Raw genomic sequence first — 12,874 nt, forward strand, 5'->3', positions numbered from 1 at the left:
GACCTTAATGCCTTCATAACTTTGTTCTTGTGTTTTTTTTTTTTCTACCTGGAATTCTTATCCCTTCCCTTGGCTAACTCTTCCATTCATTTATGCACTCATTTATTCAGCAAACATTTGATGAATTCCATTCTGCCAGATGTTCTACTAGGCCCTCATGATGTAGGGATAAAGAGATCCTGCAGAGATGGTGAGGAGAGTTGGGGGATCATAGAAGAAAATTAATAAACATACTAATGGCCTGACATTGCTTTTATGTACTTAGTATTAGGATGGACACTTTCCACATTTCTATTTAATTCTTACATCAACTCTGAGAAGTAAGTTTTCCCAGTCCTGAAATTTGCCTTAATGACACACAATAAATGCCACTTGCATTCATGGCCTACAATAAATGGCTAAAATAAAACACAATCCAGTTTGACTCTGATTTATGCTCTTAAAATTTACTGACTACACAGTTTGATGTGATCTTCTAGATCTGGCTTAAGTGTTTAATCCTCTCTCTTTTTCTTCCCTGCAAATTCTTCCCTTACAGTACAATAACGTTCTCCCTAATGTTCTTTATTACCCTGCATTTCATTATTGATATTTGTATTTATGTTTCCTGTGCCACTATCTGAGAAAGCCCCCAGAGCAGGTGCTTCTCAGATCTCTGTGTGTATCACGTTCTCCTGGCACAGTGGATCTGCTGAACATGGCAGCATAGGATGGCCTCTGTGGTGGACCAAGCACATGAAAGACTTGCTGAGATCACACATGGCTGCACACAGGCCTTAAGATGTGTTTTGTTCAGCCTAAAAAAAGAGTTCAAAGCATTTTTTAGTTTGTCAACTTTAAGAAATAAAGAGGTTATCTTAAATTCTGCATTTCCAGCTTCTCTTTTAAAATGGAAAGATTTGCAAGCATTCATTGGTTGGTCAAGCATTTCTGCCTAACCACAGTTAGCCAGAGCTGCATATCAGCTGTCTGCTGTAGAGGGGGCCTGCACTCCACAGTTCGCCACAGTCCCTACTGCCATGCTGTGCTTCTTTGAATTTTATTTCCTTATGCACTTGCAGGGCCCTGACCCTAGTATTTCCAACTTTTCTTCTGTATCCTCTTAAGTCTCTTGATTCCTATATATTCATATAATGGTAGGAATCTATAAATAATAAAACTCTTAAAGTAAAAACAATTGAAAGGAAAATATAAAACTATCAAAATGATGTCAATACAATGTGCATAACAGTAAACTGTTCATTTACCCATTTTACTAAATATAAGTTAAGTGAAATTCTTAGAACAGAAAGCCTCATTACTACATAAATATTAAAACATATAGGAAAGATGCTCTCAAGAATGGCAAGTATAATTTCACCTCTCAAATAAATATAGACTGCACAGGTCTATTTATAACTTGCTCATGGTCTTTTCATAGCTATTTCAGCTCACACATAAGAGGTTATCTGGAAACAGTACTATAGTGTGGTTTGTAGTGATTACAATTACAGAAAAACTTCATTAATTCAAAAACTTCAATGCTTGGAATAGAGAATGGGGGCAAGCTTGGCTTTATATTATAGAGAGTTTATGCAAAGATTTGCTAAGCAAATATACTAAGTAAACTGTTCGTAAAAGAACCGCTTGCTTGACAAATTTTAGAGTCATGAATTCTCAACAATGTAAGTGCATTGTAAGCAAAAGCTAGGTACTGCTTAGTTGGTATGTTGATATAATAAGTAGAAATCATTTTTATCTACTATGTGAAGCAGTACGCCTGCTAGCTTTTTACCCTAGTTCAAGTTGCAGTATTTATTTGAAAACAATAAGATATTGTTCCAATAAAATGTGTTGTTTCACTGACTTTTCATCGTCTCAGACAGCTCTTTTCCCCAAGTTAACTGAACTAGATCCGACTCTATTTAGTAAAGTGCAAAAAGGATACCATAGTTCACAGCAAATCCTAATTAGTCCCCTAAAGCTTCAATAGACACATCCATTATATTCAAAAACCACATTTTAATAATGTGAGAGTTGGCAGCCAAACAATAAGTGTCCAATCATGATGAATAGCAGGTTAACCACCTCTACGAAAGTAGGAGCTACCATGCCATGTTAGCCCATTTTTGCTTAGTCTTGTAATATATAAAATCCTAATATACAGCTTTATGAATCTGTTATATTAGAGAGTTGCCCAACATCTCAAGATAAATAGGAGTACAGATAAATGTCTTACCTCTACTGGTAGTCATTTATAAGAAAAAGAATATGTGTTAAGGTGCAGAAACAAACCTCTAAAACAGTTGAAATTGATAAGAACATTGTGTCCTACCTGGGTCACTTTCTCTGTCACATTGTGCGTTCGATCTTTAACCTTGGGTGCAATAATGGTTTTGTCTGAAGAAGGAGGAGATGAATTCTTTTTCTCAGTTTTGACCTCTGAAAAATTCAGAGTGAGCTGTGGAATCTTGTTAATGGTGCTGTATTTGTTGAGGTTTGAATCTGATGTGGATCCCAGGAGGCTTGACTTGATATGATTAAAAGGCCCTAAAAAATAAAAAAGGAAAGTATTTGAAAGAGTAATATAAGAAGATATAGAAGAAAGAGACAGTTCTGAATACCCTGCTAATGATTCATGACCAATATGATCCTGATTTGACTGTGACTAAATGCAGCTAGCTTATACCTGGACACAGGGATTGGGTCACCTTGGGCCACATGGAATGGCATGTGAGTATCTGAGAATAAGACTGGGTTCTAGGTGTGCACCCAGAAAGCAAATGGCAGATTTAGCTGTTAATTAGTTTCTTTCATTAAAAGCTACAATAAAAGAAAAAACTACACTCTCTGTTATTGGTCAAATTCTACCTTTAAAGTTTCTTATAAATTTCATTTTGTAATTTGAGGATTATTTAAGAAGGACTTACCTATGGTTAAAGTCATATTGGCCATGAAATTTCCAAATGGATTGTTTGCCCTGCTCCAATTTGTGTTACTCCCCTCTGTGTCACTGAGGAGTGACAAGCCATCTAGGCTCTTCATATGTTTCCACTACCTATATGAGATGCTTCATAGAACTTCTAAAATAGATAAACCCAGATGAAGGAATTACAGATAAAGCTTCAGAGGGTGAAGGGCCATTTTTGTGTGAATGTGTGTACTCTAATGAAAACTCCAGCATCGTATGTGGGATTTTTAGATCCTTTTTTTTTCTTTCACTTATGTTTAAGTCTTGACCACTTTCTGAGGAAAAAAAAAAGGTGCTATAAAAACCACACAAGCAGAATGCTCTGGCAAACATAACTTACAATAGAAGTGCCACGGCTAGGTAATAGGGTATGTCTGGGGTTGATAGTACCTAGTCACTTCTCGCAATCTTTCCTACAAAGATAACTTGGCAAGGTGGCAAGACTCCTGGTTTCCTTGTTGAGGGAGTAGATTGACCAGCTATATCTTCCTTCGGGATGAATCTGTTATCTGTTGCTTATGGAGAATCAGGAAATTCTCTGAGAAGTATCTTGTGTAATGAGCAATATTACATACACTGTTATTTAGCTCTTAAAAATTAACAACAGGGAGAATTTTATAAAAATCGTGAGCTCCCTATTTTTGTGCCCCAGGAAGTGGTTAAAACATACAAATTGCATCAATAAACTTGTTAGGCAGCATAGTTGCCTTCTGTTATTTCTTTATCTGTTCAAAATGAAGTGAACCCATTTTTGGGATCAAAATGTACTTTAAGCATCAAGCAAGGTATAAACACTTTAGAATTAGACTTAAAAGATTTTGCATTTGGGACAACAATCAATCAACTCGGGTCAGATATAATACTAAGAAATCAATGCTCATCATTTTGTTCATAGTCACTATGGGGGAAAATCACGCTATACTTGTTCATAAAAGTTTACACTTGCTTATTATGAAAGTGTGAAGTAATCTTAATAAATTTTCATGTATTTAACAAATACTGTGTTTCTTGAGTGGCATTTCTGTTGACTCCCTGATTCTTATCCGTGACAATGACCAAGTCCATCTAGAAGAAAAATGTCATGGGCTCTCCAGGAATTTATTGCCTCATATGTTCTCATTTGCATATAGAACCTAACTCTCTTTTCTATTTATACAAAGATAGAAATAGGAGTAAATAGTGGCAACAAATTCATCTAGTCTTCAGATAGTTCTCTGACGGAAACTCCATTCTTCAGGTCTTTTTGGAAGTCTCCAGCCCACATCACTAATTTATTTTATTGTAATGCATACCAGGATAGTGTTTTCCTTTCTGTAGCATTCTGTAGTTGAGTTCTAGGTTTTATATCTTAATATTTACAATTTGTAAATTATGCCAGGATTTCAGGTTTCTTAGATATTGTCTTTTCTCCAACTCTAATGTCATATTTTCACTCCCTAGTTTATTTAACTAACAAGGATACTATTAAGAGATTATAGATAACAGAGCTCAAACATATAGTTAAATTGTATTCAAAACCCGTAAGCTCATCTTTCCACTCTCTTTCTGTGTCATCCTTCTCTACGCTGCATTTTTGTAGCAAACTGTCCACAGAGTTGTTTAAAATTTGGCTAAATTCACGGATCAGGATCATCGATGTCATCACAGATTCTACAATGTTAATAGAGAGAAAGACACTGTTGATCTACTTTAATTGCCCTTGTGACCAGTTCCAATAAACTCCACTGAACTGGCTACACTTACATAAGCAGGTGATTTCAACTATGGTAGTATTTCACTCTAGGGGAGATTTGTGGCAGCATTTTTTGTTGTCACAATTATGAAAGAATTTCAATGTCACAATTCTCCTTGCCTTAAAGAATTACCTTACCTGCCTCAAGGGCATTCATGCAGGTGAAAAGTCTGTTTATTCATGAATTGAGCCTTAAAACTAACTGTTTCACATATAAACACCGCAATGTGCTTTTTACATGATTTTAATATAAATTGAAATTTCCAGAGCTACAATTTCCATGTAGAGGTAAGAATATATATTGTTTTATTCAGAACTTTGTCAGAAATCGCTCACCATTTTGGATAATTATGCCACTTAGAGCTACACTCCTTGTGGCACTTGAGTGGCCAATAGAAAATTTTAGAGTTTAGATTACAATCTGTGTTTGGATCTGTCATTTGCAAATATGTAAGAGACTTGAGTGTTCTTTATCAGTGTTGCAACCAAATATTGTTAAATTTTCAGAGAATTACCAAAATCTAATAAAAGTTCCTTCAAAAATATTTTATATAAATATCCTCCTATATTTTTAAAATGATATGATACTATGAAAAGGAACCTATGTCTTAAAAATGAAGCACTTGTAATTATTTATTTGTCTTTGCGTTGCCTGTTGGTTTTCAGTCTCATTCTCAAAACTCCCTGGAGATCTACCACAACTTCTCTATAATGTCTCGATTGCCATTTCATTTTCCATTCCATCTTCGGTTTCTCCTTACATAACAAAGCATGTTTGCAGGGTCTTTTTTTATGTATTAGAGGATGAATGTATGTCCTGACATCTAGTGGGATTTCTTTCTTCTGTGTAATTCACTACTATTGCATTATATCACGGAAAGTATCATTTTGACACTACCATTAAAAGCAAGAGCCAGATCCTTTCTGAGACTACCATACTTCCTTATTTTCCCTTCAGTTTGTATTGATATATCAATCATAATTAAATTTTAGTTACTTCCCATTTTAAAAATTTATGTATAAATAAGTCTGATATAATTCTTGACTCCAATGGTGGTTTTGATTATGCTACCCATCCATACTCCTGCTGACCATTTTATCTGGTACCTGTATGGAATATTTTCTAATGTACTTAATGCTTTTAAAACCAAATTTTCTTCATATGTCTAATTATTGCATTATGTTTTCTAGTGCAGTTATATTTGAACACTAACATTTTGAAATAAATATTTTGTTGTAAAGTGCTTTTCTTTTATTTCTCCTGTGTATTCCAGTTAGGGAATGACGTTGATATTTTAGAAATAGGTTAAATTATCTCCGCGTTCAATTTCAGGATAGCAAAATGAGTATAACAAAGTATTTATTGAGACAAGGAGACATTGGATCTGATATGATTGAGAAACTGGTTGATAAAATGTCATACTCAAATTTAGCCTCAGAATTTGCAACTTCATTGCATTCACTATTTTAGCTTCTCTTATTTGCAGGTGGAAAAACCCTCTAAACTCTTACTCTATTCCAGGTTTGTTTGTTTTTTCTCTTAGTCTTAAAGAGTTAATCCACATTTTCTTTTAATCTATATTTTAATTAATTCAGTAAAACTTAAAATATTACTTAAAATAACTTGTGAAAGCTACTTAGATAAGGCATTTAAAATTTATTTCGTGCTGTATAAAAAAGATAATTATGCTTCTTTCTACTGATTTTAAAGCAGATGTTTAAATGCAGAAGACTTCTAGAGTCTTCAAGATGATCAGTGTTGACTTAGGTTCCTCTAAGCCCATCAAAATGCAAATGAAAAAGATTTCAACATTTTAACTAAGGTAGGTATTAACAATATCCTTATTTCACCAATTGTAAACCTAAGCGGACAGAATATGAGGCCAGAAAAGAATAAGAATAAAGGACCAGAATACAGGGTTTCCTACCTCCTACGTCTATATTCAGAGAGGCCTTGGTTGAGGATTTAAAGGTGAAAGGCAGCCTCACTGAGAGTGATCATGAACAGATGGGATTTAGGATTCTAATGAAAGAAAGGAGAATAACCTGAAAAACAAAGTAAATAAATTTAAAGGAAATGAATGGGCAGAAATAGGGGGAAATAAGAGATTCAATAGAAAGTCATGTAAAACTCAAAAGCATAGAGGAGTAGTTGATGTTCTTCAGAGAAGCATTTGCAAGATGGATGACCAGGTTACATTTTTCAATATATTAAGAGAAGGTGGAAAACAGGTGACCAAGTAGACTAAACCAACAGCTGGAGAGTGCTTTCATATATTTCAAGTGTCTGATTAAACATAAAGTAGGCCAATTTCCAGCTGCAAAGGAATACCTACATTTAGACAAGAAGCTAGAGGCTAAAGCAACAACTGGGAAGAATTTTAGATTAAAGATATTTAAAATTTGTATGATGAGGCTATTTAAATTATCATGAGATATGAGATGCTAAAGGAGAATATATTTTTCTTTTAGATGGTGCTGGAAACATAGCTAAGGGCATCTGATAGATTAAAAGAAAATAATACTACTTTAAAAAATCGTTTTGGAGGGAAAAATATGATAGGAAAGAAGGAAACTAAACAGAAAAAGGTTGTTTTTAAATCATCAGGTATTTGTACAATATATCTTAGGGCACTAAGTTTATTTAGCTAAAGTTTAATAAAACCCAAATTGCTGAAGTGACTTAACATGAGAGAAGAGGCAAATGCAGTGTTTAATAATTAAACTTTGTAAAAGAACACTGTCAATAAGTATAAGGCAACCAGTTTAGCACTTAGAAAGATGCATAAGAAGTAATCATCAAATTATTTTTCTTCATATTGTCTGTTCCAGTGCATGACATATTATTGCAGGAGTAAACTGTTATCATTGAAAATCAATTTGCAAATCCTCATCAGATGACAAGATACTGGGTAATGACCAATGCATCCTATGAGAAACAAGTTGTATTAGATTAATTTATTTCATTTGTGAGCCATATAGGCTAGAGAGGAAGTAAAAGCTGTAATAAACCTGTGAAGTAGTTTTACTTCAGAGTCATAGGACAGATTTATAGACAAATTGGCAATGGAACACACCAATGTCAGAGGGAAGCAGGGTTACTTGGGATAACAAGGAGGCAGAAGCATTAAAGGGGCAAAATTGTGTTATGACTTATTTACGAAATAGAGAAAGTGAGGTAGATTTTTATTGATGACTTGTAAAGCAAAATAGACAGAAAAGCCACCAAGTTTGAGGTAAAAATTAGTATATGAGTGATGGATGTAGGATTAGGTCCTCTCACATATTAGAGAAGTTGTTAAATTATCATACATACATATAGCAGGATGTGCAATTTATTTGAAATAACTTTTCCACTCTTTGACAATGGTTTACACTTTTAAAAAGAACTTTGAAGTGTGAGCTTAAGGAGTCAAAATGCTAAGAAAATTTATTAAAGGGAAATGAAATAGATCCTAAGAACGAAGATTAAGTGGAAATTAGTTTTAGAAAAAAGACTGAGTATCAATTTGCTGTCTTTTTACTGTGATATTGCATCATGATTAGCAGTAGTCAGCTAGTATCTCTGTCTAGTAGAGATAGATGAAGGGGAAAAAATTCATATCAGAAAGAAGGATTTAGGTTAGCTCTTTGTGTAATAGGCACTAACACAGACTTCCCGAGAAAGCTAAAGAATGGCATCCTCTGGAGATAAATGTACCACCTGTACAAGGTATTTAGCCAATACCTCACCTGACATAAATAAACCAGATGCTCTTGAAGACATTACCAACACATTCCTAAATTATTTATTTAATTCTGATAAATAAATGTTTTTTTGGTTGAATTAAATATTGAAATAATTAATTATAATTATGCATTTTGTACACAAAGCAGGGTGGAAACCTGCATGTTTTTAGTCTTTTGTTTAGATCTGGTATAGAAGCAAAGCCAAACAAACTTAAAATGCACACTTAATGTATGGTCCTGTACTTAATTAACAAGGTTAATGGCTTTGTGAAAAATCTTAGAGGCAGACACTTAAACATTGTTAATAGTTTTCAAAACCAGAAATTTGAAAAAAGTAATGAAGGCTTTGGAGTGAAAATTTACATTAAATTTCATTACGTTTGCAAATGCTTTCTCCAATTTGGGGATAGAACTTCTTAAGTATTAATATGTGAAAACTTTCTACAATAGTTTAGAGATTGTAATGCAAAATTCTGACTTTGATGATTCTACCATATACTTTAAATTCTGATTGTAAAATTGATGTCAATCTGAAATGTATGTAATAAAGAATATCTGTATTCAAAGACTACTATTAAAAACGAGAGAGTTGAGAAAAAAGGTTGGAGAGTAAATGAATTATTTATGACACTAAAATAAAATAGCTGTACTTTGACATATATGTGAACTAGTAGTTTGAAAGTTAAACAAGTCCAATTCTCTATTTGTTGAGAAAAATTAGGTTCATTTATCATTACATTTAAAAATCACTAGAAAATTAATTAATGCCTACTAATTTACTGACAATTGTTAAATTCTAAAGCTAGTTGGCAAGAACTATCTGTATCCTGCTTCTTGAGGTTACGTTCTGAATTATGTCAAGGCAAACCACTGCACACAGTTGACACTATTTTCTCCCTTTTAGAAATCACAGTGGACAGGCCAAAAAAAAAAAAAAAAAAGAAGAATGATGTAGGTGAAATCCCACCCCACTATTTGGGTCAACCTGTATAGACCCTTTTTAAAGTGCTTACAAAATAAAATTGGGTTGGGTTTGGGGGGATACTGCCATAATTTCCCTGATTTTCAAATTTCCCTAGGTTGCTGACCAAGCATTTTTGGACCCTAGTCTATTAATTCATAACCATCATCAGTTCTGAATTATTTTAGGGAAGCAAGTGAGAAATCAATATACAAAATTGCACAGTGGTCAGTGTACCAGTGACATTTAAGAGAGAGTGGTCAAAACAGTGAATTCTAAGTAATGACGGTTACTGGTGGAGACGTGTTCATGCAACACACATGCACAAAATAAGTCACGATCACCATTTGCACACCCACAGCAGCATGCACGGCCTATGTTGAAAGACCAGGCCCCAATGGTTTTCAATTTGATGATAATAATATGGTTATTATATTTTGTGATCCTTGTATCTACTATGATATAGTAGAAAACAGAAGTGAATTTCAAATTTTTAGCCCAATCCAAATTTATCCAGACTATTTCCAGTTAAACGTAACCCTCTGGGAGTTGTAGGTCATGCCAGTGATTTCAGGCTAATATAGAACACAATTAAAATGGTTAAAATATAATAGAGAAAAATAGAAAACGACTATCATGCATATATAGTTTACTACTACAGTAAGCTGAAAACCATACCCCCTGCCATCCAGGAACGTGAAACTAGTTTTGAGGAAACAAAAGAGGAACAAGTGAAGTGATGCTGTCATGTAGCACTTTGCTTATTTTATTTAATCTTGCACTCAAAATTGTTGTTTTCCTGAAATAGGCTTTTGTGCCTCTGTCACATCAGAATATATTTAGCTTGAGGTTTGTGTTTTTCCAATTAATTTAAATATTTAGGAAGTATTCATTGTCAACCTAGGCTTATAGTTCTTGCAGGCAAAAGGAGCTCATAATCATATTGGTGACGCAGCAGAGAAATAACAATGTCTCTAGCAAAATCAAGCCATGATGTCTCCACCAGGCACCCCGAATAGCTAAGGGCAGCATGAAGATGTTGCATTGAACAGGGCATACAGCAGGCAAGTTAACATGCCGAGTAAAGGGGCACGTTGAGTATCAGATGGTGAAATTTGAGTTTGTACATTACCTTTGACATTGCGACCATTGTCTGTTTTGAGCACATAAGGGTAAAAAAAGAGAAATATAAAAAGAAGACTAAAATTATATTATATACACTGAATCACCTGTATAAAAACAATCAGAGAAATCAGAATATGATGGAAAATTTCTCTTTAATTGAAATTAACATTGTGTACTATTCCACCAAGTAACATGCATATACTAAAAATAGTATCTGTCATAATATACATTCTTATTTAAATATGTGAAGCATTTATCTCAATTTCAATGGATTCCAAAGTACAGATTTTATAATTATGACAGTTTAGAAATAGATTTCCTCAGATGCTGCAGTTGTGACAAAACTTTCAACCTTGTCAACAGCCAATTTTAGTGTCTCCTCAACTGTCACTGATAATATACTCAAAGGAAGACTCCACATTTTGCATGTTAAGTAGTATTTTGCATATAATTTAACCCAGTATGTTAATAAGGAAAATGTTTCTAAGATAACAGTTCCTTCCCTCCCTCCCTCCCTCTCTCCTTCCCTTTCTTTCTTTCAGGACAAAGTCTGGCTATATCTCTCTGGATGGACTTGAACTCCCAGGCTCAAGAATCCTCGTGCCTTAGCCTCCTTAGTAGCTGCAACTACAACCACACCACTCTGCCTGGCTCCACTGTGCCTGGCTCCAACTTACATTACTAAACACAATGTTATTAACTGCCCTCCTCCAAATGTTCTTCAATATATATTTTAAAAATAGCAAATATAACTCAAAGAGTCATTCTTAGACAAAAATAATTGTTAGACATAAATGAAAGATTAGATTGTTTTAAAAAATGTTAACATATTAATGTCACAATGAATTCAGTGTAATTACTAGAATATTGAAAAATTTTATTTGTAATAAAATGGGCTCTTTTAAAATCTGAGTTAAATATTTTCAGATTTATTTTGAGATCGACAATCTAAATGTTGCATACTTGTCACTAACAAAATATGCGTTACTAGCTATGAAACACACAAACTTAAAATAAATGTCACTGTCGTATCAAAACCATTCAAATATATCCAAGATTTGAAAAATCTGTTCAGCATTTTGTTGATATCTATGCTAACACTGTGCCCATTTAAAATCTTGGAATATATCATAATAATTTCAAAGCTTACAACTGAAATAATTCTAAGAGTGTGGTATATTGAATTGCTCGTAGACATTGCATTGGACAAAGACATACAAATAAAATTGTGGCCTTAGATAACAACTCCCTTTCCACTTGGAGAGAATCACAAAAAACAAATAGAGATAGTGGAAGAGATCTTGATTACCCAGAATGAATGTGTCTATCAGAAGCTGGGTCCAAAAACCATTAGTAAAGTAACAACTGCTTGCAAGTAGTTGTAAATTACCACTGTACTTATTAAACCTTAAAATTATATATAAAGATTTACCAATTCCAAGAAAACTAACAAAACATTACATCATGTAGTTATTACAGCTTTGACCTTCCAAGGCAGAGTATGGCTTGTGCACTGGTCTTAGCTGAGATCTGCTTGTTATCCTTCCATGACAATGTAAGTACAGAAATTGGAGTAAATATTTAGAAACTTTTGTAGCAGTTTGGCAGAGTAATCTCATGTCTGATTAATCTAATAATAAAACAACTGGGGTTTATATTTTGTGTCTATTTTTTACATTTCATTATTCTAGTAGTACATTTTTATTGAATTCACAAATGTATTGGTCAGTGATGAATTAGAAAACAAAATTCTAGTTCTTCATCAAAGATGGTTTGAAAAGTATGGTTCTAAGGTACTTGATAATGTGGATTAAATGAGAGGATAAAGTAAAATATTATTCATTAATGTATCTGCAAAATATTTAAAGTTCTGTGAAGATAGCCTGTACAGGAGAATGTTTTTATTTATTTGAATGAGGAGACAACAATCAGACTTTGAAATCTTGTGCATTATTTCACCTGTTAATCAGTTACATGAATTCATAAAACTAAAATCACGCCTAAAAGTTTTCCATCTTTCCTTATCAATGGCTCATTTGTAAAATGTACCAAATTACAAAGTCTTAGGAAATGTAGTTTCTTTTTTGCTAATCAGTGATTTTGTAGCTAAAATTGCTCTAAAGATGAAGGATAAAATACCCTCTGAATTTATCAATCTGTAGTCACATGTCGACTATAGCATAATCTATAAGAAAGTAATACTTTTTTTGAAAACAGCTTACTTTGGGTGAGGGAGAAAAATCGAGGATGATCTAGCACCAAATGTTTATTGTACCTGTACTGAGAAATCCAAAAATATTAAATCATTCTTTCTCATAATTGTATCAATAACTGTGTACTAAATGGAGATCATATAAATTAAAACAGTGAAGTTAAA

At 33.5% G+C, this 12,874-nt stretch overlaps 1 protein-coding gene across 2 annotated transcripts in view; it reads right to left on the reverse strand.

Moving 5' to 3' along the window:
• Positions 1 to 12,874, reverse strand: part of KCNH7 (potassium voltage-gated channel subfamily H member 7) — a 472,939-nt gene that overhangs the window by 137,622 nt on the left and 322,443 nt on the right. For both annotated transcript variants that reach the window (XM_073019761.1, XM_038002006.2), the window contains exon 5: positions 2,315 to 2,529. In XM_073019761.1, coding sequence (XP_072875862.1) covers positions 2,315 to 2,529 — 215 coding nt within the window. The remainder of the gene's footprint in view (positions 1 to 2,314; positions 2,530 to 12,874) is intronic.

This window comes from Chlorocebus sabaeus, chromosome 10, assembly GCF_047675955.1.
Source record: "Chlorocebus sabaeus isolate Y175 chromosome 10, mChlSab1.0.hap1, whole genome shotgun sequence".
Taxonomy (NCBI): Eukaryota; Metazoa; Chordata; class Mammalia; order Primates; family Cercopithecidae; genus Chlorocebus; species Chlorocebus sabaeus.